We start from the raw sequence: 23,977 nt of genomic DNA, 5'->3' as shown, positions 1-23,977 counted from the left end.
ACTGCATAGTGTTCTCTTTCTTTTCTTATCAGCCCATGTTGCTTATCTTATCTGTACCTTTTTTGTTCAGTGATGTTTGCTGCTGCTCCATTTGTCTGGATTTCTTTCCTACAACTTTTTCTGGTCGTTTGGGTTTTTTTTTTGGCTGTTACTTCCTCATTGCATTTAATTCTCTGTGAAACTCTTTTTTGACTTTTCTTCACTTCTCATTCAGATTTCTCTTAATTTACTTCCAAGATTCCTTTAAGAAATAAGCAAAATGCTTTGGAAATACATATTTCTCCATGGTAACTGTTTGTCTTAAGTCTCCTTGCTGCAATCTGTGCTCTTCCTCCCCCATCATTCAATCCCTGCTTTTCCCTTCCTCACTGTATTGTGTTATGGAGTATGAAATACTGGACTGTGCAAGTTCTTTGGGACAGGAACCATGCCCTGCTGTTTAAACTGTGAGGCATCTAGCAACTTGTTCAGGTCATCTTATAACTATTTTCCTTAAATAATACTGTGCTGTTGGAGAATTAATATTAGTAACTAATACATTTTTGGGGGAGGGGAATCTACTTTTTTGAGATCGTAAGAAGTGTCTTTAAATTCAGTGCTTATGTCATTTGTTACGGATTTCTCGTTATTATTTGCAACCTGTCCAAAACCGAACTGCCTGGAATGACTGAGCATGTTAAATTTGTAATACACCTTGCTATTGGATTTTTTTGGTGGAAAAATTGAGGGGGGCTTAAACATAGTAAGTTGCAACACAAGCAACCTTTGTCAGAATTTTTGAGCCTTTTAAGAGAGAATCACACTCTACAGTCTGTGGAACTTTTCATGTTCTGTTTTTGAACCTGTTCATACTGTTTTATGAAAAATAATTCTATGAAGCATGAAGGATTTTTAATACTTTGAATCAGTTTGAAATATATTGCTTTTATAATTGTCACTTTGATTTTATATTGTCAAAATGAATAAGTGATCAAAGTTCGTGCACTGTTCAGTGTTATAGAGTGGTATTGTTGACACTGGTAGAATTAACTTGTATTTGAAACCACTGCACACATTGAAACCTTGTTGATAATTTCTGTTGCACTCACTTGAACCTTTCCTGAAGCTTGCACCTTGAAGTATGATGGAGTTTCCAGAGGGCAATGGATTCTGCTGGGCTGCCTGCCTGCCCAGGGTGTCTGTTGTAAGCTTCGGATTAATTTATGAAAGTGGGTCCCCTTACCCAGAGAAAAAAGCAGTGTGATGACTGTTGTAGGCAGAGTGCTTGTATACCGCATGCTACCGCTGTGTAACATGAAGTGGCCGATCAGCTGGGTAATAAATGTTATCCTTGTGTGGTTTTGTTTCTTCAGAGAACGCGAGGCCTGAGGACGGTGGAGAGCTCCCTTTTCCATCGCTAGCAGCCCAGGTTTTCACTTATTCTACACATCAGTGGAAAGCTTTTAGTCCTCTTTATGCAGAACATTTCTGCATATAAAGACCCATTAAGCAAAGGAAAAATCCCTTCAGTCCTGATTTATCTGATACAGAGGAAATACTAGCATTTTCAGACTTTTATACTATCGAGTAGCAGTAAGAAAAGCTTTATACTGCAAGAGTATCTGTTCTTTCTCCTTGCAGCTTTGAGTCTGGACAGGGAAGGGAAGAAAAGAAACTTATTCTAATTTAATTGTAGGGTTAGCTATCTATTCATCTCATGCTTCTTGGGTTTTTTTTCCTTGAGGAGGAGGAGAATCCTGCAGACGGAGCTCCTATCCCCATAAATCTTTCAATAATGGATAACCCGAGCTATGGTTTGTGTGTAAGTCTGTTAGGTTAAAGTCTGCTGGAACCCGTAATCTATACAGTTAATGTAAATCTTTCCTTGGTATAGCCACTTTGTCTAAAGTGGGAAATACGTTATAGAAAACTGCCTTTTTTTTTACAATTTTACCTGCAGCAGAGTACAGAAGTTGGAATAACCCAGACAAAGCAGTATTCATCAGCACTTACGGATGACTTCATCCCACAGCTTTTACACTATTCTATGAATGTTATTAAACTTTCAGTACTTCAGTATAAGCATCTGAACATCATAGGTGGGCAAGCAGAGAAGCAGACTGGTTGCGATAACTTGCTAGAACATATGAAGTCAGCAGAAGAGCTGCAAATAAAGCTCAGCAAGTCTGACATGCAGTTTTCTGCACAGTCTGTGAAACCAAAGTACATTTTGGGTTTTATTATTTGCTTTTTACAGTGATTATTTCATTTTTTTTTCTAGTCACTAGTTAGGAGGAGCTCAGAGGTATTTACCCTGAACCTCTAGTATGTCAAGGAGAAAAGGTGGTATTATCCTTTCAGCTCTAATGGCCAGATTTTTAATCTGAGTTTGACTGGGATTCTTTCTCCAAATAAGTAGATTTGGTGTAGTTTTCCCTCTAGGTCTATTTGTGATTGTAATTTTTTTCTGTACGCTCAACAATGTAGATACCTCAGATTATATCTGCTAGCTGAAAATATACATTTCCATTTTACCAATATTGAAGTAGAAATAATTATAAATAAATTTTTTTTCTTTAAAAATAGAGTGGGAACTTTTATTCTGGACACACTTTACCTCATAGTAGATTTGAGTGGATAAGCAATATGTTAATTATGTTTGCTTTAAATGGAGTATTACTAGAAAGGGGAGAAGACACTGTCACAGACCTAGACTGACCAATTTTTCGGTAACAAGAGTAATGTTCTGTTATTTTACTGTTAAGCTCTGTATTGCTGATCGAAGCACTATCCCAAGACTTCTGCCAAGCACCACATTGTTCGTGTGATAGGGAGGGTTTGGTTATGGTCGAGCAAGTCTGAAAAATGGTAAACTGACAGCAAATCTGGGATCATGGTTGGTAAGGCAGCTTTTGTGGTCACGTGCTTCTATTTGATGTGGTTCCTCGTGTCTCCTGTGCCAAATGGTGTAATGTACTAAAGTGATGAAACTGCAAAAGAAAAAAAAAGTGAACTATTTAGCAACAAAGGAGAAAGAGAACGGGGAAGGAGATCAAAGCCCATAACACGAGTCTCAAAACAGAAAAAAAGAGCAAAAAGAAGGGAATTTGTTTCCCCATGCTTCAGGCTACTCTTGCTTTTAGCCATCGTGAGTAATAAACCCTTTAAATGCTCGTGTAGGTCTGCAACATGCTTCAGTTTCAAAATAAGGCAGGTGAAAACTTACAGATAGTTAAGAAGGGTGTATCCTGGTAAATCAAGGGCTATAGTCTATATAAAGTCTGAAGTCTACTTTCCATCACTAGTATGTAGATTTGAACATGTTTTAACATTGGCCACACTGAGAGAAAAGCTTAGTTATTTTAAGCCGGTATAAAACGTTCTTCCAAGCAGAGGCAAGTTTTTTTGTTTATTTACATTTCCAAAGCTAGAGGAATCTTCAACTGTATCATTCACGATCATTGAAATTGTCATTTCCCTATTTTATGTGCGTTTTGCAGAAAGAATACATTGGATTAGGAACATTGTTGAGTGCAATCTTTCTTTAGGTATAAAGCTCTTTAATGCTATGTTCACACTGTATTCAGGGATAAGTATGATTCTTCTTACAGTGCTGGACCTCCTTCCCAAATACACGTTTTTTACTCTTTCCTCCTTTGGAGCAAAAATAACTGCCATTGTGCAAGGTACCTCCTTTCAAGAGCATGAGACTTTTCCGTAGATGTCTTTTCTTTGTGATACTTCTTTCAAAGAAAAGCTTGTGCAGTTTTGGGACATGGGGAATGGTAAAAGGTAAAGGCAAAGGTAAAATATATGGAGAGAGAGCAAAATACATAGACTGTATTATGTGTGTAGGGGTGCTTAACTGTAGTACCATAACCTATGTTATCACATAACTTTATAAACTGTGACATTTTTATCCTTGAGGGACTCTGCCAAATATAGGGGGTAGTCTGAAATAATCCTCATTTTTCAGATTCAGCTCAAAAGTTTCCCAGCAATCTGGAGAAACTTGCATTTTTCTGCTCAGAGAAAGGGGGGAGTAAAATGATTGCAGGGAAGAGGTGGGGTGAGTGAAAGGAGTTTAGAGGAACTAAACAGGCCCAAGAGAACATGGGGAGAGTTGTAGGGAAGTGGATAGGGTAAGGATGGGAGTAGGAGCATTTTCCTTTGTGCTTTTTAGTCTACCTTGCCAAACAACCCAGTCTTCTGAGCTTGGGACTTGGAAGCACCCTTCTTGTTCTCCAGTGAAGTGTTGTTTCTAAGGAAGGGGAAATAACTGGTTCTTTACACATAAATACACAAGAACAAGAGCAGTCACTTCTGTAAACCCCTGAATTAATGCTATGCCCCTTTTTTTTAAAGGATCATTTCTTGAGAAAGACCTTTTAATGTCATTATAAGCTATCAAGAAATGGAAAAGAATTTTGCATTTTGTATGCAGGGCTGAATAAGTAGATCCATTGAGAGACAGAGCAAGTCACTTGGAACGCACCAGTCAACAGCAGAAGTGTAAACATACTCCAGCTACGCAATCTGCACTTGTATTTCAGTGTGCCACAGAACAAAACTGCTATTAATGCAGGCTGACTGCTGCCCTTGTTGAATTCAGTACTGAGTCCATCACAAAATCCAGTTTAATTCACAGACCGTGGATCAGAACCGCACTGTGTCTGATGCTCTGGAAACCCAGGAAGGCAGGAACTTGCTGCGAAGGAGTCTGGTCCATCTTAAAATGAGGTGTATAAAGTTAGTTTGCAGAGATGAGTAAGTTTAGAGTAACAGCAAGTGAATAAAATGCTGAGTCTAACAGATCTTTGTCTTTGTGTTCCAACATGCTCATGCAACCTTATCTCATAGGTAGGTAGATCTACCGTGTATTTATCTTCATCTGGTACCAGTCCTAATGAAATAGCATCCACTAAGACTGTTGCTTCGTGAATTATGATAAATTATAGAAAGCTACCATCAGAATCTGTTAGAATTCTAGCCTTTAAAGAGTAGCAGGTTACTGGAAAAAGAATTGTGTAAAAATCAAACACAGTTTGATTGGTTGGGCTGAAACTAGACTTACTCTGGCAACTGTAGGGTAGTAATATTAATTAATTTGTCTGTGTTTAAAAACAAAACTTCCTCGTAATATCTCTTGATGGTTTTTTTGTTTGTTTGTTTGTTTTTTTCCTGTTGTCTTGATGGAATGAATGTCATCAAACCTGATAGTGTGATGTTATAGCTGTTTTTATTCCTGGGTGTAAAAATGTGGGGTTTTTATGAGGAGTGTATAACAGTGATACCAAGAAGGAAAGCTTAATCACAAACAGAGGCAAGACCTATCCTCCAAGAGGCTCGGCTATCTGGAAAGCAGATCTGATGTGCAGGAATCTTCAGCTTGCACTGCTGGAATCTCTTGGCAAATAGAATTTCCTTGACTGTAAAAGGCTTCTTATGGCATTTTTCTTTTTCTACACCTTTTCTTTTGATTGGGCTTTGAGGGACCTCAAAAAGCAGCATTAGGTACTGAGCTGCACGCTGGAATTCCCTTGCCTAATTTTCTCCATTTTACGTATTTCCTTGCACCTTTTTACAGGTCCTTCTTATTTGATGTTGTGTAAATCACTTCTTTCTTCACCTGCAGGTTTATTATAGGGTCAAAGGAATTCATGTAGCCTCTTGCCCTGTCTCATGATTGTGAGGTACTGCAAGTATGTTCCTTTGGCATGACGGAGACATAGTACAGCATAGCCAAATCAAACTCTGAGCAATAGCTTCCTTACATGTTAAAAGATAAATATCTGTTTCATAAGGAAGATGAACCTTAATTGCTGAATGTTTATAGGAAGTTTTGAGATGGTCAGAGGCAAGGTTCTGTGCAAATGCAGTATTTTATTAAAATATTTAATAAGCAGAATCTCTGACCCAATAGACGGAACAAAGATGCTTGTCCACTCTTAATTTTCCTTACCCATAATTATTTCTACAGAACATAAATTACATATTGTACAGCTTCATTCTGTTTTCAGAGGATAATTATACTAGAAATTCCAGCCTTCTTTCTTTGGAGGGACCTCTTTCTCAGAAACCACACCTTGTAGCAGTCTGTTTTTCATTTGAGAAGGGTTGAATTCCCATTTATGTCAACAAGGTTTTATGGATTGACTACTTTCAAAAGATGGATATGGGTAAAATGGGAAGCCCTTACTCACAAATCATCAGAATTCACTCTGGAAGATGTATTGGAAGCTGATGATAGAGGAGTGGAAGCTTTTCTGCGTGTGAAGTCTGTTAGAGATTACTCCTAATTTCATGCCTGCTATTGTAACTAAGAGAGCAGCCTGTAATTCCTGTTGTAGTCATATGAGTGTCTCCAGTGGTATCTCGATGCTGAGGGAAATCTTGGACTTGGTTGCAAATAAGGCAAGGCAGGATGCAAAACGGACAGTACCATTTGCTCTGTGTATGAGATTGGAGGCTTTTATGGATGTATTTACATAAGCATTTAAGGAGTTTAATAAACTGAAAGCCAGAGTCTTAAAGTAAGGTTCACAACCCACTTCTAACATACCAGGAGGGACAAGTCTTTCATTCTCCAACATTAAAGACTGATGGACCCAGTATACTTTCAATTTCCTAAGAGCAAGCTACTGTTTCAGAAATGTTCCAACTTAGTAATAATCTAATAGTCACGTTTCGCTGGTTTTAACATCCGCAAGTAGCAAAATTATATTCCCGTCTGAGTAATTTTAGTAAGGGGGTGGCAGCAAGAAAACTGAATTCAGTTTTAAAAAAAAAACAAATCCTGTTCAAGTCTTACTTCTGCTGGAAAAGTTTGTTTGTTTTTTTATGTAGCTGTGGTGTACTCAAGGCTTTTTTTTTTTTCATCCTTGCATATGCAAAATCCAGACCTGCAGAGCTGTTCCATGTGGTGAACAGTCTGCTGAACCCAGACTGTTTTGCCTGAGTAGCAGATTTTCATATACCTCATTATGAGTTTGGGGTTTTTTTGATTTATGTAAGCTCTGTTCCTTCAAAGGGCTTGTACGACTGTAGACCTTTATACCTACCAAACTGATATAAAGTACTGAGGAAAATACAAGGACAGGTTCTATTGGAGAATAAGAGCCTTATTTTGCAGAGAAGAACCTTCTTTCCACACAGTTTAATCTTTCGTGGAAACAGCATGTAAACAGGAGGCCACAAAGTAACTTAGCTTTTGAGGCTTTTTAATTGTACCCAACAACGTTCTGGATGTTTAGTGAATGATATAAGGCACAGTGTGTAATGCAAATTCATATCCCTTTTGATTGGTAAAAGACTATAAGAAAGAGTTAGGTCAGTACTGCTAAAGGAAAGTAGACTTTCTTTTAGAAAGAAAGAAAGAAAGACTTTAGCTGGTTGTTGCCTTATACAAGCTGATTTAAATACAAACTGCTACATCTTTCTATACCGAAGAAGCCATTATCCTCAGCAATAGCAGGTGTGCTTGAGTCTGCTGTCCTATGATAAAGGCAATTGATTTAGGTGCCTAAATACGTCTCTGAAGTTATCTTATTTCTGTGGATTTCTACCATTCAGATTTCTAGTCTGTGCATGGACAGAGTTAATATCTTTGTTCATATTATTTCCTTCTGGGGACGAACAAAATCTTAGAATCAGAGAATATAATCATAGAACAATGTAGACTGGCGAGAACCTCTGGAGGTTATCTGGCCAAGCCCCTCTTCAGAGCAGGGCCAGCTTAGATCACCGTGCTCATGGCAGTTGTTCAGCTGAGCTTCAGGCACCTCTAAGGATGGAGATTCCCCAGCCCCTCTGGGCCTGTCTTCCAGTATTTGATTACTCTCATTGTGAAAACGTTTTTCCTAATAGCTAACCAGAACTTCCTTTGTTGCAACATGTCTGCATTGCGTTTCATCCTGTCACTGTGCACTTCTGAGAAGACTCTGGCTCCATATTCACTATATTTTTCCATTAGATAATTGAAGACATCAATATGCCTTCAGCTCCCCTCTTCAGTATCCGCCCTCCTCAGTGTTCTTGTAAGACTGAACAAACCCATTTCTTTCAGCATCCCCCCTTACATCGTGTACCTAATAAACTTTCTGGCCCACTGCCCCCTTGATCTGGTAGGTTAACATCTGTGTTGTATTGGGAGGCCCAAAACTGGAGTAGATGGCATGACTGACATTTGCATCTGGCCATCTATTACTCCTCAGTCCAAGTTATTTTGCTTATTCTTAGCTGGTTTGACTGAAGGTGGCTTTTTGAATAATTCAAGACCCCAAATCCTCTCCTCCCGCAGTAACAAGATATCTTAACTACACTGCTCCACGTCTTATTGATGAGGGCTAAGAAACAGAACTGTTTACAACGAAAAAGCTATTTCCCGACAGAATGCTTTGCATTAGTGATACTCTTGATTTAAGTAGTTTAATTACAGTGGGTCATGGTATAACCTGTTTTTTATAGATGGTATCACTCAATACTTTTTATATCGCCTCAGCATAAAATACACTTCCTCATAATGGCCCTCGGACTTTAAGTATAGAGAAAGAGGACAGTGTAGAAATCACTTTCAAATCCTAGGGACTGTACGTGTAATGTACTGTTAAATTAACTTCTATTTCTAGTGCACTTGGAGGATCATCTGCCCTTCACATCCCAGCCTTTCCTGGTGGAGGTTGTCTTATCGACTATGTACCCCAAGTATGCCAGCTGCTAACGAACAAGGTAAGTTAGTAGAGAGAACTCCATTTTCCTTTCCCTTATGTGCTGTACTGTATTGCGGTAACACACTATAGCATTTCCATAGAAATAGTTTTTCTTCTGCCAGGTAGTCCAAGCAGGGCATACTTAAGGTGAACTACACAAAGAATACCTTCTTGATAAGAGTTGAGCACCTATGCAAGGTGTTGAATGTAATGACTCTTTTAGGTAAACAAGCATAATTGAGATCAGATCCTGGAGTGGATTTTTCTTGTTGTGAGGTGTTACGATTTAAGATAAAATTTATTGTATCGTACAACACTGCATTGTAGCATACTACTTTGCTAGTAAATACAAATCTGTAGTTTGCATATTATTTTTGCAGCTGGAAGTACTCATACCTTAGTCATCATTGTAGGTTTTGAGTACTTTCAGTGATTTTCTTCTCAGATGTTTCATCCAAATGAACTGAATGAGCAGTCTGTTTGGACATTTACACAGTAATAGCTACTTAAGGTTGCTGAAAAGGTTGTGTTCCAGTTACCTTACTGTTTAAACAAAAAAAGAGTGAGTATAGTATTTTGAAAGCTTCTCCGTTATTTAAGTGTAATTTTCAAAACGAAGCTTAGGGGCCAACATCGAGGAATCTGCCTATTACAGACCTCCTATTTGTATTTGTGTATTATTTTTACCTTCAGTTGTCCAAATGAGGAAAATAATTTTATCTTTTAGAAAAAGTTCTTCAAACTGTGTTTCCATAATTATATTGGAATCTATCTTTAGAGTTGTTTTTGTTGTGGTTTTCTGTTTAAATTACTTTCTGTTTTTAAAATCTGCAAGTACACAGGACTGTTTTTATCCTTTCTTAAACAAAGTCCCTTAAGCAAACTTATCGTATGTTTTCCTTTTCCCAAAATAACATTTCAGATCCCGCTCAAAGCCTTCAAAATAATCATAGTTTTTTGTAAAATGAAATAAGTCTCAATTTATAAATAGAATTTAACTTTAAGGGGTACAAGATAGCTCTCAGCAATGATTGTATCAAGGCTTTTTCAATAAATTTAGGAAAGCATTTGCCAGCCAAGGAATTCTAGTGTTACCATAGCCAAGAAAAATATTCTTCCTGATCTTTTCATGTTCAGTGGGGAAAAAAGTTTTTTAAGATGTTAGTTTTCATTCTGGAAGGCAAAAGGATTTACACAGGGAATCACATATGGAACCATACCATAAGTACTTGAAGTAACCAGCTGTAAACTAGATGCTTTTGCAGCTTGACAACACGTGCATTGTTTCTGTTATGGGTCAAACCCTGTTTGTACTGTTCTGCTAAGTAATCCCATTGAGATCAATAAGAAAACATACATGGTGTGAGGAGAATTTTGCCTGAAGTCTTCCAAGTTTAGCATTGTTGGATTTTGACTGTGCCAGGATGGAAGTCTTTCAAAACCCAGAATGCCTCAGAAATTGATGCTCACAGTTGAGTAGGTGGCTCCCTGAGTCAGCATGAAACCACTGAACAGAGCTTAGCGTTAAGAAGATTTCGTTGGAGGTGCAGTCTTCAGAAAACACCCAAGACCAGTTGTGAAATATATTTTTTTTTTTCCTTTTCTTTTATAACCAGAAGGTTGTTTTGACACTTAACCAAGTGTCAGTTCAGGTAATTATGATTTGCCTGTTGCGGCTTCGTGCTCAAACTTCAGCGAGGCAATGTTGTGCTTTGCTTTTCTTCACTCTGTATCTTGCACAGTTAAACAGCGCTTCAATGTATTGTGAAAGACTAAGTTTCACTCCGAAGCGAGCAAAGAGATTTCTGTACAAAATTTTGTGTGCAAGATCTACTGTTTGTTTTAAACACATTTTAGAATTCTTTAGGGAAATCATGCAAGCTAAATGTAGGATTCAAAACTACTACTACATCAAACATATATCTTCCTTAACAAGGAATATATGACAAATTTGGAGCATTGGCTTTTTTTATCTTTTTATAGCTCTGGATTTTTTTCTTTCTTTTTTAAGGTACAATATGTTATTCAGGGATACCATAAGAGAAGAGAGTATATCGCAGCTTTCCTGAGTCACTTTGGAACGTAAGTTTTCTTTTGATGCATTTTTTCCTGTAGCATGGGGGAAAGTGTTGTTTTCCTCACATGGTCTTTGGTTGTGTGGCTGCTGTCCGCTGGGTGAGATGAAATCTGATCATTTTTCACAGAACGATGTGTATAGATTGTCTCTGTGTAGCAGTACTGGAATGGAGTTCAGCGTTACTTCACTGCCGGACTGATTTTACTAGAAAATAGCTGATGATGGGGAAAGGACAGTAGGGATTTTCTACTTGTGCAAAAGAAATGTGCTCTTTTCTGAATAAATGACTGGAGGGGTCTTACAGTAATAGGCAGTGACTGAGGTGGGAGGATGGGGAAGTGGGTACAGTTCCAAGCCTTGCAGGAGCCAGAAACCACTGCTTGGCATAAAGGCAGGACTGGGAGACCAGTTGCTCCCACTGCCAAGCAGGATCTTGTATCTCAAGAGAAAGGGCTGTCGGGTCGTATTGAATTCCTGCAGTTCAAAGGTCCATGACTTGGCATGATGACACATTAGCTTCACAAACCAGCTAATCAGGGGTGCCTTGGCAGTGTGAAGGGTAAGCACTTTCGTTTCCTATCTAAATCCTGGCTTGAGTGAGAGTCCGGGAGTCAATGTGAAAGTGATGGCCTGAGCAGCAGTGCTTTCCCTTATAGTGAGGAGGGGGTTTCTGCTTCCGAGTGGTGATGCCAAATGACATGGATGTTCAGGAGCCCTTCAAATCTCAGGTCTCTTCAGTGAGGGTAGGAAGACAGGCGGCTTCTAGCATGCACCCAAATTTTATACAACTATAGATAGATAACAATGACTTGAATTGGACATATGAGTAGATAGAGAGTTGATGCAAGCTCAGTCTTTATGAAAACAAGATATTTGTTTTCCCTCTGACAAAACTACAGTATAGAAGTGGCCCAGGTGTGCCTATGATTTTATTTCACGTGAGTCCTGATACTGCTTGAGACTTTTAGAGAATATGACTCCTGATGGTTGAAACTTTTAACCCATCTACTGAACAAACAAACAATAAAATCTTTGTAATACAGAATTTAAATATTTATCACTCCATATTAGAATGAATGGTAGGTAAAAATTCATTTTTTTCTATTTTTTGTTGATAGTGGTGTGGTGGAATATGATGCAGAAGGCTTCACAAAGCTTACTCTGTTGCTGATGTGGAAAGATTTTTGCTTCCTTGTTCACAGTGAGTAACTCTGCCTCAGGGATAATTGTCTATCCTCTTGAAGATACAAGTCCAAAAAAGAAAAAAATATGATTACAGGAAACAATTTAAAAGTTTTAGCTGTTTTTATCCAGTGCTTAATGTATTTTTGATGTGACCATGACACCGAAAACACAAAATCCTGATTGTGTTTGGGGAAGGGGAGAGGATCCACATCGATAGCGTACTGCCTGCTCTACAGAATGCCAGAAGTGTCCTGGGAAGGTTTTCTGGTAATTTGACTCAAAGTTAAGTTCACAGTTGTAACTCGTCCTTTCAAAAGTGTCAGTAATGAGGAGCAATACTATACATAACCTGGGAATACCTAAAATCTTCTATAATTGTCAGGAGTTAATGCATTGATAGTGATAGTAAAGACACTTTAGTGTAGGGAAAATATATTAAATGAGAAATAATACTATACTGTCATTAGGAGCCAAAAGTTATTCCTAGACTGAAACTGTGTAGGCAAAACTGTCTAGCAGTTTGCTAAGTATTTAGCTAGATTTGCTCTCATTTGAAATTTTCAAATCAAAATTCTATTACTTTCAAAAAGACATTCTTCAGTAAAAAAATGTATAGGAATTGCTTCATGCAGAATTTAGTACGTGTGGCTTTGTTACTGCCTTATACATGTTAACTTAAGTAACAATTATTATTTTTCCCTATGGTAAGGTGAAATTCACAGATCTCAAAGATATTTTGGTCTGGGGAAATTCAGTCTTGTTGCCCTTTATTTTTGAGTGTTACACTTCTCATCTTTGTTTAAAATAATCACAGTGAAATCTGGGCAGCTGCAACATTGGTGTTTGTTAATACTGTAGCACTGGAATATTTCAGATTACGCCGTTTTTAATTATAAGCTAGCTTTTCATGTGGAAAACTAATGATGTCTTAATGACATCATAGAAATTTGTCCCAGAGTTTTTAAAGCAAGAAGTGGGGATTGCCATTATTCAGAGAAGTCCTTCACCCTGTCTTGTATTGGAGATCATAAAAAATGGCCTCACTGATTCCTTTCTTTTTATCACCTAAGATTTCTAGATGGTAATGACCATTAGAGGTCTAGAAAACTCAAACTTGAAATTAAAAAACTTCCGTCATATTGGTATGATTTACGTTGCAGAAATAAAGAAATAAAACTGGTATTTTTAAAAAATTGTCCTTATTGCATCTTTTCTTCCTCGTCACCTACAACTGAGAATTACTCACTGGGTGATTGTCTTCTATGAGGTGATACTTCTTTATCTTGAAGATTTCCTGCGTTTCTTACTCCCCAATATGTTTGGCTTAATTTTATCGGTGTTAAAATTCCTGTGGATTTGATTTTTGCTGTGGGATAATGTAACTTAATAGATGTTGAAGCAGTTAGATTTCAGGGGAATCAAAATTCAAATTTCTGTTATTAAACAGAGTAGGTTTTAACTCAGTAATATTCACAGTGCTCAATTTAACTGGCACAAAAGCTACAATTATAACTGAATAGTTTATCACTATTAACCCTGTGGTGTTAGAAATCATAGAGTGGCTTAGCTGTGTAAGCCATTGCATCACCTGCTTGTTGAACAATGCACTGCAAAAACATTTATGTTCCATGCACTGAAGGATATTGCAATGAAAGGACCAAAACCTGCACTTCATTTCCTGAGTGAAGTAAATGTAGGCTTTCGTCTCTTAACCACTGACATAACTATGTATATTATGGCTGAATATTTAGCAAGCATCTAATAAAATGTCTGGGAGAGATAGCTGTATGTTGAAAACTGTTCTACTTTATATATTTGCTATAGTATGTAGAGAAAGTATTTAGACGAGAATAAATAGGTCAGTATACAACAAGCACTGTGGCAAATCAAAGGAAAGGAACCATAGTAAATTTTACTGGCGTCTTAATTCTTATTAAAATTTTAGGTTTAATTGAGATTGTGAGATACATAAACCCTAACATGAGTTGTGTTTCCTTTAAAAGATGCATTCAGAGATTTCAAAAATAGCTTTGGGGTTTTTTTGCAACTGTTTGTATTCAAAGTTACAAACTTATTTGGAAACTAGGAAACAAAACACATTAGAATTAAAGTGAAATTATTCATAATAGTTTTATTCAGTAAACTGAATTAAAGATAAGAGGAGAGAAATGAGAAAGTAGTTCTGGATTGCCAAAGCCCAATAACCTCAGAACAATTCCACTTGCTTAAAAAAAGATTTGTGCAGTAGTTACAGAATGAAGTGCAAAGACTATCCACTCTACCTTAAAACACAGGAGAGCTACCTAATTGCAAACTTAATCATTAGATTAATGCAGCTGCTGAAGTTATTATATTAGATCAAAGAGCAGTCAAAGGAACTCTTGCTTTAGTGGTTTAGTTCTAAAAATTGATCAAGTACTTTCAAATATATGACAGAAGAAATAAACATTCAGAGAAGTTCATGCATCCACATGGAAGAAGAAATTATTAATCAGGTTTAGTGCTTTTGATATTGATACTGTTTAGGAGTAAGTCTCAGAACGAAGCTTTGTAAGTAAGCTTCAATGTACTGCTGATTTCTTTCTCTTCTTGTTTATAAATCAGCTATGATTAGTTTTTGGAGATAGATAGTTCTTCATATTCTTGTTCCTGCATACATTCTGTGTATTCATACAGTATATAAATATAAACACAAGTTACACTATCTGTGCACGATTAAGAATTAAGTATCCTTATTGGTATGGACACAAGAATAGGACTCCAAAGCAACCTGTATATAGGCTTATCAAATATTAATTTTTATCTTAGAGATTTTTAGGTTATCGGCACAAAGGAGGTTGACGGAAGTTGGACCGGTTGCAATAGCAAATGAAACACTGCTTGTGTTAGCGGTTATTTGTTTAAGACACCTTGAAGAGGACAGATATTAAACTAAAAAGTTTTTTTTTCATTGGGCAATATTTCAGGGGATGGAGAATGTTGGAAGCTGCCAGCATTTGTGTTTTAACTTTGTGTGGGATCTCAGACTTAGGTGAAGTTGCTGCCACTGACCTTGGCTAACTGTAAGGGATATCAGCTTCTGTGTTGGGTAATACCAGTGACCCAGGAGGTCCAAAGTGCTGGTCATGTAAAAGCTAAAGTTTAATTAACGAGCTTTCTTGCTATGGGAGTGCCAACTGAAGTAGCTTTTTGTCCACCCTCTTACCTATCTGTGCAGTAATGTGGTTACTTCTGTCGGAGAATAGATCAGAAATAGGCAGCATCTCAGCAAGAAGGAGGTTTTTACACAGAAGAGAGAAGCAAGCCAGGGGCCTAGAGCATTAATTGGGTTATAGGAGGTTATACCTATGAGTATCAGGCTTTGGGCAGACACCTGCTTCTGGATTCAGGGATTTTTTGGTGGAAGTCATTAATGCCGGCTTCTGATGCATTCCTGTTTGGATATTGCTGTCTGCACATGTGAGCAATTTGTGCCAATGCAGTCAGCTTGTGCAGTCTGAATTGATGGCCTGAGCTAAACAATTGGGATTCACTCACATAAACCTCTTTTGTATCTGGATTAGCACATCTGTCCACAGCCTCAGAAAGCAGCTTGGAAAATAAAGACATAAACAAAGACACACACTACTGTGCAGAGAAGGTGCAGCTTATTCCAGTAGTGTTCAGAGAAAGAGGAATCACAGAATCACAGAATCACAGAATGTTAGGGATTGGAAGGGACCTCGAAAGATCATCTAGTCCAATCCCCCTGCCGGAGCAGGATTACCTAGATCATATCACACAGGAACGCGTCCAGGTGGGTTTTGAATGTCTCCAGAGAAGGAGACTCCACAACCTCTCTGGGCAGCCTGTTCCAGTATTTGGTTACCCTCACTGTAAAGAAGTTTTTCCTCATATTTCTGTGGAACCTCCTGTGTTCCAGCTTGCACCCATTGCCCCTTGTCCTGTCAAGGGATGTCACTGAGAAGAGCCTGGCTCCATCCTCATGACACTTGCCCTTTACATATTTATAAACATTAATGAGGTCCATTCACTGTAAATAAACAAACTTGCATTGAAGAAGTAATTTGTTCTATCAGTTCCCTTTCCAAGCAGAAATAACTCATTAGGCTTCAGATATTGTTTTAATTGTTCAGTAGAGCAACAATAATCCTTAGAATTTAGGTAAAAGTTAATTTTTCAGGCACCTGCTGTAGTTTAAGATGCTACCTGCCCTTTAAAGGAGATTACCCACCTCTGGAAAATCAACAGAACAGAGCTAACGAGCATTTGTCAGCCTCTTCATCTGTTCCTCCTGCAGCTGTTTAAATAAACAAGTTAGACTTTGTGGTAATGAATGGCTAGCAAGGAGGTTTGGGAAAGTCTTAAATGGAAGATTTTTCCTAGATGAATGTGTGTTTGATCGCTTAGTGTTTGCTATTTGGATTTAGGGGAGCTTACGTGAGAAGGCAAAAGTATTTTCTTTCATCTGAGATTGTATTTGTTTTTTTTGAAATTGCTTCTGCAGATTCCTATTTGAAAAATCACATGCCTACCACAATAACTCCACAGTTACTGAGATAATAAAAATGTTTAAGAAATATTTGTTTATCTGAGCAATTTGGAACCCAGAATGTGAGACTGTTTCATGTAAACATTCCTGTAAATATTTCAATAAACCTTTATCTGACTGTTGTTTTGGCCATAGAGCCCTTGCTGTTATATAGGACCTATAGATCTTGTTAAATGTAAGCGTGAGAAGTAGCTAGTGTTTGTTGTTTTGATATAGTACTTAATGCAGTTGGAATATGCTCAGTGACTCCTGTGTGCTGCTGGAGTATGAGTAACCATTTGAGTGGAGTTGGTAGTTTTAGAGATACATTTTTTTCCAGTTTTCTGTCATGTAAGATTTGCTTACATATATTTTGGAAGCTGAAAAGAAGATAGCCTTCAGGAGTTGCTCTTCTTCATCAATATCAGTGCCTGGCAGTCATCACAATTAACACTTAAAATTCCAGGAAAAAAATCTTTGGAGGAAATTAAGATTGCATTAGTTCTACTTCTTCAGGGAAGTTAGTCTGATGGTGAAATAGAAGCCTCTTCAAGAAAAGGTAGGGGAAAATAAACTGTTGTCTGCCCCAGTTGTTTCCTGAAAAAGGGCTAAGTGTTGAGTGGAGTATTTACATTAGATCGCTTCTGTGAGCTTTCCTCTAATGAGGTGTTTTGGCTTCCTTACATAGTGCTTTTGTTTTATTCTTCTCATTGTTCCTTAAATGAAAATGAGAATTTATGACTCTGTGAAAACTAAGGGAGAAGGAAAAAAGAACACAACAATGTGAATAACAGGTTATAGGAGAATGGAGTGATGTCTGGTAGTGCCAGGAAAGCAGGATAGTTCAGCAGAAATGTCAAGCATAGCAAAATACATGTTTTAGGAGTCCAGTATGAGAAGTTCAGTACTGATCAAAAGAAGTCTGCAAAGGTTGTATAGGGATGTCATTTTGTTCTTAAATAAGAAACTGGAGATTAACAAAGCCCCGATGATGTAAAATTGGCTGGCAGAAGTCAAAAGCCATTCAGATCCAATGCTTGGGAGTAATTCATTGACTGTTGGGCAAGCAGATAAATGTCTCTCACGAGGCGGTCTTTTCCTCTGACTCTTGGTGCTTTTAGTCAGTACCATGTATTTCTTTGAATCTGGTCTTGAAAGTACCTGAGCGCATGTCGTTCTGCCTACAGCAAAATATACCCTGAGCAGAGGGGGTGCATTGTTTTAATCACCACGAAACAAAGCATTCTCTGACATTTGCTGCATGGTGAGGTGCGTATCGCTTAAATGAAGTCACGGAAAGCTGCAGATACACTATAGTGCTGTGGATCAGGCAGTGTGATGGAAAAGTAGCCTGAGTCACAGGCACACAGTTGTGCACTTAGCTAGGCATAGGCAGGGGCTAATCTCAGGGCTGAACTGAAGCACTTGGAAAATTAATTGGCCTTTTGCTGATCGTTTTTCTCCATTGCCTGTTTTGCTCCTTTATAAGGGATGCTGACAACTAGATTTAGTTTGAAATTCGTATTGAAAGCTGATAATTTAATTTTTGTCATTAAGAGTACATTAAACGTAGCATTCCTTTGATTCCATCCTGGGTATTTACTTGTACATGAGCTGAATGAGTTTTTCCATATTTAGGTATTCATAATGGATACAAGTGAACCTGAACAGAGGTTTTCTTTTCCTCGTCTTGTGTTTTTCTGTGTTCATTTTCTAATCATGTCACTGACTATAAACTAGTTTTAGGTTCATATTTTAAATTCTGCTAAAAAAGGGAGAATGGACACAAGGCGATTCATAAAACTTGATATGAACAGCAACAAGTGGGAAACAGTTGTGATAAGAATTAGGTTTTACCAGTATTTTATGATGGCCTTATGTGGGTGGACTGGTAAAGTATTTTTAAGTATCACTTTGCTGTGGATGTTACCTTTTTAGTTTCTGAGAAACACATATATTTGCCATACCTTTAAAACTGTAGTATATTGCTGTAGACATTAATTGATGTTCTTCCAGGAACTACGAGCACTTTGACAAATGGACTGAAACGTTTTGTAATAACTTCTTATAAAATTGCGCTTTTCAGAAAAGTGAGCTATTGCTTTTTTTCTTATCTAATAGATTTATCTAGCGTACTACTACTATGTGCCCAAACATATGCCAGATAACTGATAAATTCTCAGAAAAGATGCCTGAGATAGGGAAGTGATATAATCCTGTTTTATCCACTCAATTTTTGAAAAAAAGTAATTAGGTCACAAAAAGTCATTGGCAGAGATGGGACTTGAGTACAAATCGTGGTATTTTTTGTTCTTACTCTATGTCTGTGTCTCGTGTCTACATGTTTTGATGTCTCACATGACATTCACAGATAGTTTTTTCTCTAAGATGAGAACTACGTTAAAGGTGCGAGATACAGCAAGTTGAAAATTGCTCATAGTCGCAAGTAGAAAGCAAATATTTTGTTTTCAGTGCAGAAAGGAGATGATGAGCTGGGTTTCACAGCGATCAGTCCTGGGTTCAATACCAGGCAATGCTTTCAGAAAAAAAAACCAGGGTGATATAGAACACCACATGATTATTAAAGATAATAAAATTTCTAGAACTAAGAGCTGCATCAAGGAAAGAAAGATTTTCTGAATCCTACTTCCTTCTTTCCTTTCTTCCCAGTGACAATTACTTTATCATCAAAGTAAACTTTTTCTAAGAATTCATACGTAACACAGCAATAGCACACAAAGGCAACTGCTGCATGCCTTTTATGAAATAGATAAATATAATTTGCTTTTGAATGATAATAAGTACACCTTGGTTTAGAGATGGAACCGATCACCCAGGTACTTAAATGTCTAAATGAGGGAAGGAGGGAGTGCTTAAATTGCTTTTCTATCTTTGTCACCAGTTCCACTGCCCCATTCAGCAGCAGTCCCATATTTTCCCTAGTCCTCCTTTTGCTGTTGCTGTTCCTGTAGCAGCCTATCTTCTTGTCCTTAACTCCCTTTGCCAGGTTCAACTCCAGGTGAGCTTTGGCATTCCTAACCCAGTCTCTGCACGCTCAGAGAGTGCCCATATCAACATGTGCTTTCTTTTTATGTTTGAGTTTTGTCAGGAGCTACATGTTCATCCATGTAGGCCTCCTGCTTGACTGTCTGCTCACTAGGATGGACCATTCTTGAGCTTGGAGGAGGTGACCATGGACCTCTCTTCTCTCCAGGACCATTATCCCATAGGATTCTTCCATGGGAGGAGCAAGATCCCTGAACGGCCCAAAGTCTGCTCCCTGAAGCTTAGTGTTGTGATTCTGCTATTTGTCTTGCTTCATCCTCAAATGGAGTATTCACAAGAGAGCACCAAAAATTACTAGTAGTCTAGAAAGCATGACTTAAACGAACACGTTGCACAAACTAGTTCTTTAGGTCATGAAAAGACACTAGTGGGATAAGCCTTCAGAAGTGTGGAAGGTGGCTTCAAGGGCAAAAGTGATAAATTTTAACATTCAGGAGTGTGAAGAAACAATGGGCCTGTATTGCAGTAAAGTAGATTTCAGTTTAGCTTTAAAAATATCTGGAGTGGCTTAGTTGGCTGCTTGGGTTGGGCAGGATTACATTGCATTGTGATTTGAAAGCTGTAAGCCTGCATGGAGAAGAGCTTGAAAGAACAGGATAGCATGTGTGTCAGCAACAGGTCCTTTTGTGTCAGCAAAGGCTCCTCTTGACCTGGAGGATAATGTCACACTGATCACAGATGAGAATGAAATAAATCAGTTTCCTTTCAAATCCCAGACAGCATTTAAAACAGGAAAAAGAACTTATTTACAAGCCTCATAAGCTTAATAAAGTATCAGTGAGAGAAGCCAGTGTTTTTGCACGGCTGCTTTTCGGTTGAAAACGTGCTTTAGAAGTCTTCCTGTCCTGCTGGAAAGTCATGTAGAACTTCTCAGCGTTTAGCAGTGCATCTCTGTACTGGGAAAGCAGAGGAAAAGTTTTTGCCTTTTCTGCACTAGTAACGTGTGATGGTCACCAGCCTGTGCCAAGAAAGGACACAGCTTACGTTTTACACCCATAACAACTGCAACTGTATTTCAAGTCTAAGCTTCAAGCAATTCAGATGGAGAAGAGGCAGCTTTTAGTAGCTTTTAGTAGCGTCAATCTCATCAGCACTTAGAGAAGTTACTATAGAAACTGTTACAGCAGAAACAATAAAAGGAAATAAAAACGGAAGGGGGAGGGAGTGAAGTTCTTTGAGAATTTGAAGTAAAAATAAAGCAAAATAGATGTCACTAGCTGAAGCTAGTGAGGTAAAAATAAAAAGCCTTTCTCTTAATTAAAATAATCATAGTTGCAGAAATGATAAGAGAAAAAGACCTGTGAGGCCATTGTGCCATTTCTTTGAGCTCAATATAGGAATATGAGATATTCCATGGGATATTTTTAGGCGGTAGTCCAGTCTTACTGTAAAAGTCCAAAAGGGTATGACATAGTTGAGGTGGGTGATGACACTCCAAAGCAAGAAGACATTATAAAGCAGTTTTCGGGTTAAGTTACATCTCTTTTTCATGGTCTTTGACCACATAGCTGGAAACTGCTTGAAGAATATCTTGGTTTGATCTGTTACTTGGTTCCTCTGTAAGACTAAACAAAGAATTAGATACTCTGTCTGCAGCACATGACTGTAACTTAAGGTATTCAAACTATTTTTGTCACATTTTTTAAAAATGCTGGTTTTGTATGAAGGATGGGGTACTTAAAAAGAAACATACAGGTTATGATAGAGGCATGGGATAGTTTTACAACAGTATCATCTGCCTTCTTTGAAAGTAAATCAAAACATAACAAACATAAATCTAGTTGCCATTGGTGCCTAGACTATATTGTAGTTCCTATTATCAGTGGAATGAGAACCACAAGATAGATACAGCAATGTCGTGCAGTCCTCTTCAAATAAAAACGAGTTGCATACTTTATATTTTAAAAAAAAAAAGCAAGTAACAAACCAAGCCAAATAAAACTAAATGATAAATTTATTCTAGTCTCATTGAAATCCACAAGTAAACAAATCTCTCTGTAATGTGTTGGAATAGTTTAATCCATCACAATTCATTGTTTCCCTTCTTCAGAAATATTTAAGGGCTGTTTAAGAGCACTACAGTTAAAGGTAACCACTTCTGTATCTGAGGCTTTGAAGTTGGCCATTTCCATAGAAGTGATGTTGTCATTCCCATAGAATGTTGTCATCTCCATAGAAGTGATGACGCATTAGGGAAAGGGACGTACTGTTGGTGCAAAAATTTTGAAAAAAGAAGAAACAATTCTTATTTCAAATCTAGCCTGTACTGGCAATAACTGAAAGTCATTCCTGTCCAATTAAAAGAAAGGAGGAGGAAAAAATAAGGAAAATTAGAATCCTTCAAGTATTCCTTAATGTCACAATGAACATCACCAAAGTTACTGCAAACTGGGCATTTGCCAACACTTCCAGTAACTGCTGTCAGCTACCTTGCATTGTGGAGGTGATGAGTTAAACCTCTGCTAAAGAAAACGTTCCTCAGCATTTTCCTTCTGTCTTATCACAGCTGTATACTTCCTAATGACCTTCTAACAACCTTGTCTTCTAAACATCTCAGTGGGCTCACTTCCCATTCTTGAATATTATACTTACTGACAAAGGTCAAGAAGATCTTGTGGTTTTGAGGATCAGTCATTATACAAATGCAGTTCAGGACTGGCTCCTTAGTGAGTTCTGTTGCAAGACCGATTTTCCGGTACAAAACAAGGAGCTGTGAATTTCATATATTCACGTAAAATGTCTTAATCCCAAATATTGCCATTTTTCCATTATTACAATCACATTTCAATGTTTATCTTCCATTATTTAATGTTGTACATTCAATTGATCCATAACTGATGCAGTTAAGAAAAAAAATAGTTGTTTCTTTTTTCACAGTATTTACTAGTATTTTCATAGTATTTATTTGGAAGTATTTTATACATAAGTCATCTTACTCTTACTCATTTACTATACAAGTGGTCACTTTGCCAGTGGGGTGGATATTTCCCATAGCAAGGGCAGACAATTATTTCAAAACCAGCCATGATTACCAGCACACCCAAAGTGCCATAAGTGTCTCAGCTAAAATTCCATAATCAGCCTTTCATTTCACATTTGAAATTTTGAAATGTTGATTTCAAAATAGCATCTTCCTGCAAATAACCTGTTTTTCTCCAGAAGGGATATTAGCCCTAATAATGTTTAACAAATGCAAATTCCTGTGACTGTGCTCTGTTAACCTAAAGTCCCACACTAATGCCATTGATATGTTATTTGTCATCCTTCCTCTCTCATTCTTGCAAGACTACATCACCGTGCAGCAAAGCAGGATAGCTGTGGCATTTTGTAATTCTCTGTGTGTTTTGAGCCAAATTCACCCTTTCATCTTTTGGCAGTAGAATGTAGGCTAAAGACCTTCAGCACAGAGGAGTCGAGGAAAGATTCCCTATGCAAAATAGCCTGAAATCCTGCCCTGCAGAGATTTCTGCTAGCCAGTACAGTCTCCAAGATGCTTGTGGCTGAATCTGTTCAGGTTTCTCAGTAGGTACAGTGATCAATATGGTTCCTGAAAGGCCTTCTGTACTGGAATTTCTGTGTAAAAAGTGAAGATAGATAGCTGTTTTCCTTTGAACTTAGGTGAAGATTTTTCACCCGTCGTACAGGCTGTCTGAAACAGCTTTCCCATAGGAGAAGTCATGTCAGAAAACCTACAAGAAAATTTCTTTTTAAAACAGAGCTTGATAGATGTGTAAGGAGCATTATATAATATGGCATCTGTGTCACCACTGAGTTGCATTGTAAATTCATGTAGATCTCATCCACATTAACACACCATGAAAACTGGAGAGCTCCGAGTTCAAGGAACTTTTCAGTCAGAGGCAGTGCATTCAAATCCACAAGTTGTTTTTCCCAGCAGCATGAGCTCAGTTGCAAGTAAAGGCAGAGAATGTGAAATTCAGTGAACCAAAAAAAGAACAAGCAAAAAGATGATGAATATATATTAATAAGAGACAGTTCTGGAGCCTGGAATATGTGTTTCCTGTTTCCATGACTGACTTGATCAGAAGTACTTGAATGCAGAGGCAATCTCCGGCCAAAGTTGGATCATAAGTAAGGAGTGAGTCAGGGGATTTCGGGAAGAGAACGCATAGTATCAGGCTAAGATTGCTCAGTGTTCTCTGGAGATTTGAGTTTAGCACATCTTTCCTGTACCCTTCTCATTTTTCTGGTGAAATAATTTAAACAAAACTTCTCATGTGTCCAGGATTCATTGATTCTGAACTACCTACTATGGCAGCCAATGTTGAAAGGAGTTGCGTTTGGCTATGTGAAGTACTATCTACTATTATGTCTCAGAAGAATTGGGTCCCACAGGCTAGCACTCAGCATCAGTAGACAAGCTGACTATGTTTTCCTTGTTCCTTCGTTCCTGGTCTGGAATCCCTAACT

General features: G+C 37.9%; 1 protein-coding gene across 1 annotated transcript in view; it reads left to right on the top strand.

The window, feature by feature from the left end:
* The window catches only part of BABAM2 (BRISC and BRCA1 A complex member 2), a 176,354-nt gene that overhangs the window by 126,216 nt on the left and 26,161 nt on the right, over nucleotides 1-23,977 (top strand). The window contains exons 8-10 of the mRNA XM_068416036.1: nucleotides 8,607-8,706; nucleotides 10,699-10,769; nucleotides 11,883-11,965. Of these exons, the coding sequence (XP_068272137.1) occupies nucleotides 8,607-8,706; nucleotides 10,699-10,769; nucleotides 11,883-11,965 (254 nt within the window). The remainder of the gene's footprint in view (nucleotides 1-8,606; nucleotides 8,707-10,698; nucleotides 10,770-11,882; nucleotides 11,966-23,977) is intronic.

The sequence above is a fragment of the Nyctibius grandis genome, chromosome 1 (assembly GCF_013368605.1).
Source record: "Nyctibius grandis isolate bNycGra1 chromosome 1, bNycGra1.pri, whole genome shotgun sequence".
NCBI classification, from domain to species: domain Eukaryota; kingdom Metazoa; phylum Chordata; class Aves; order Nyctibiiformes; family Nyctibiidae; genus Nyctibius; species Nyctibius grandis.
Note: the sequence above shows the minus strand (reverse complement) of the source record. Positions and strands in the feature narration are given on the sequence as shown.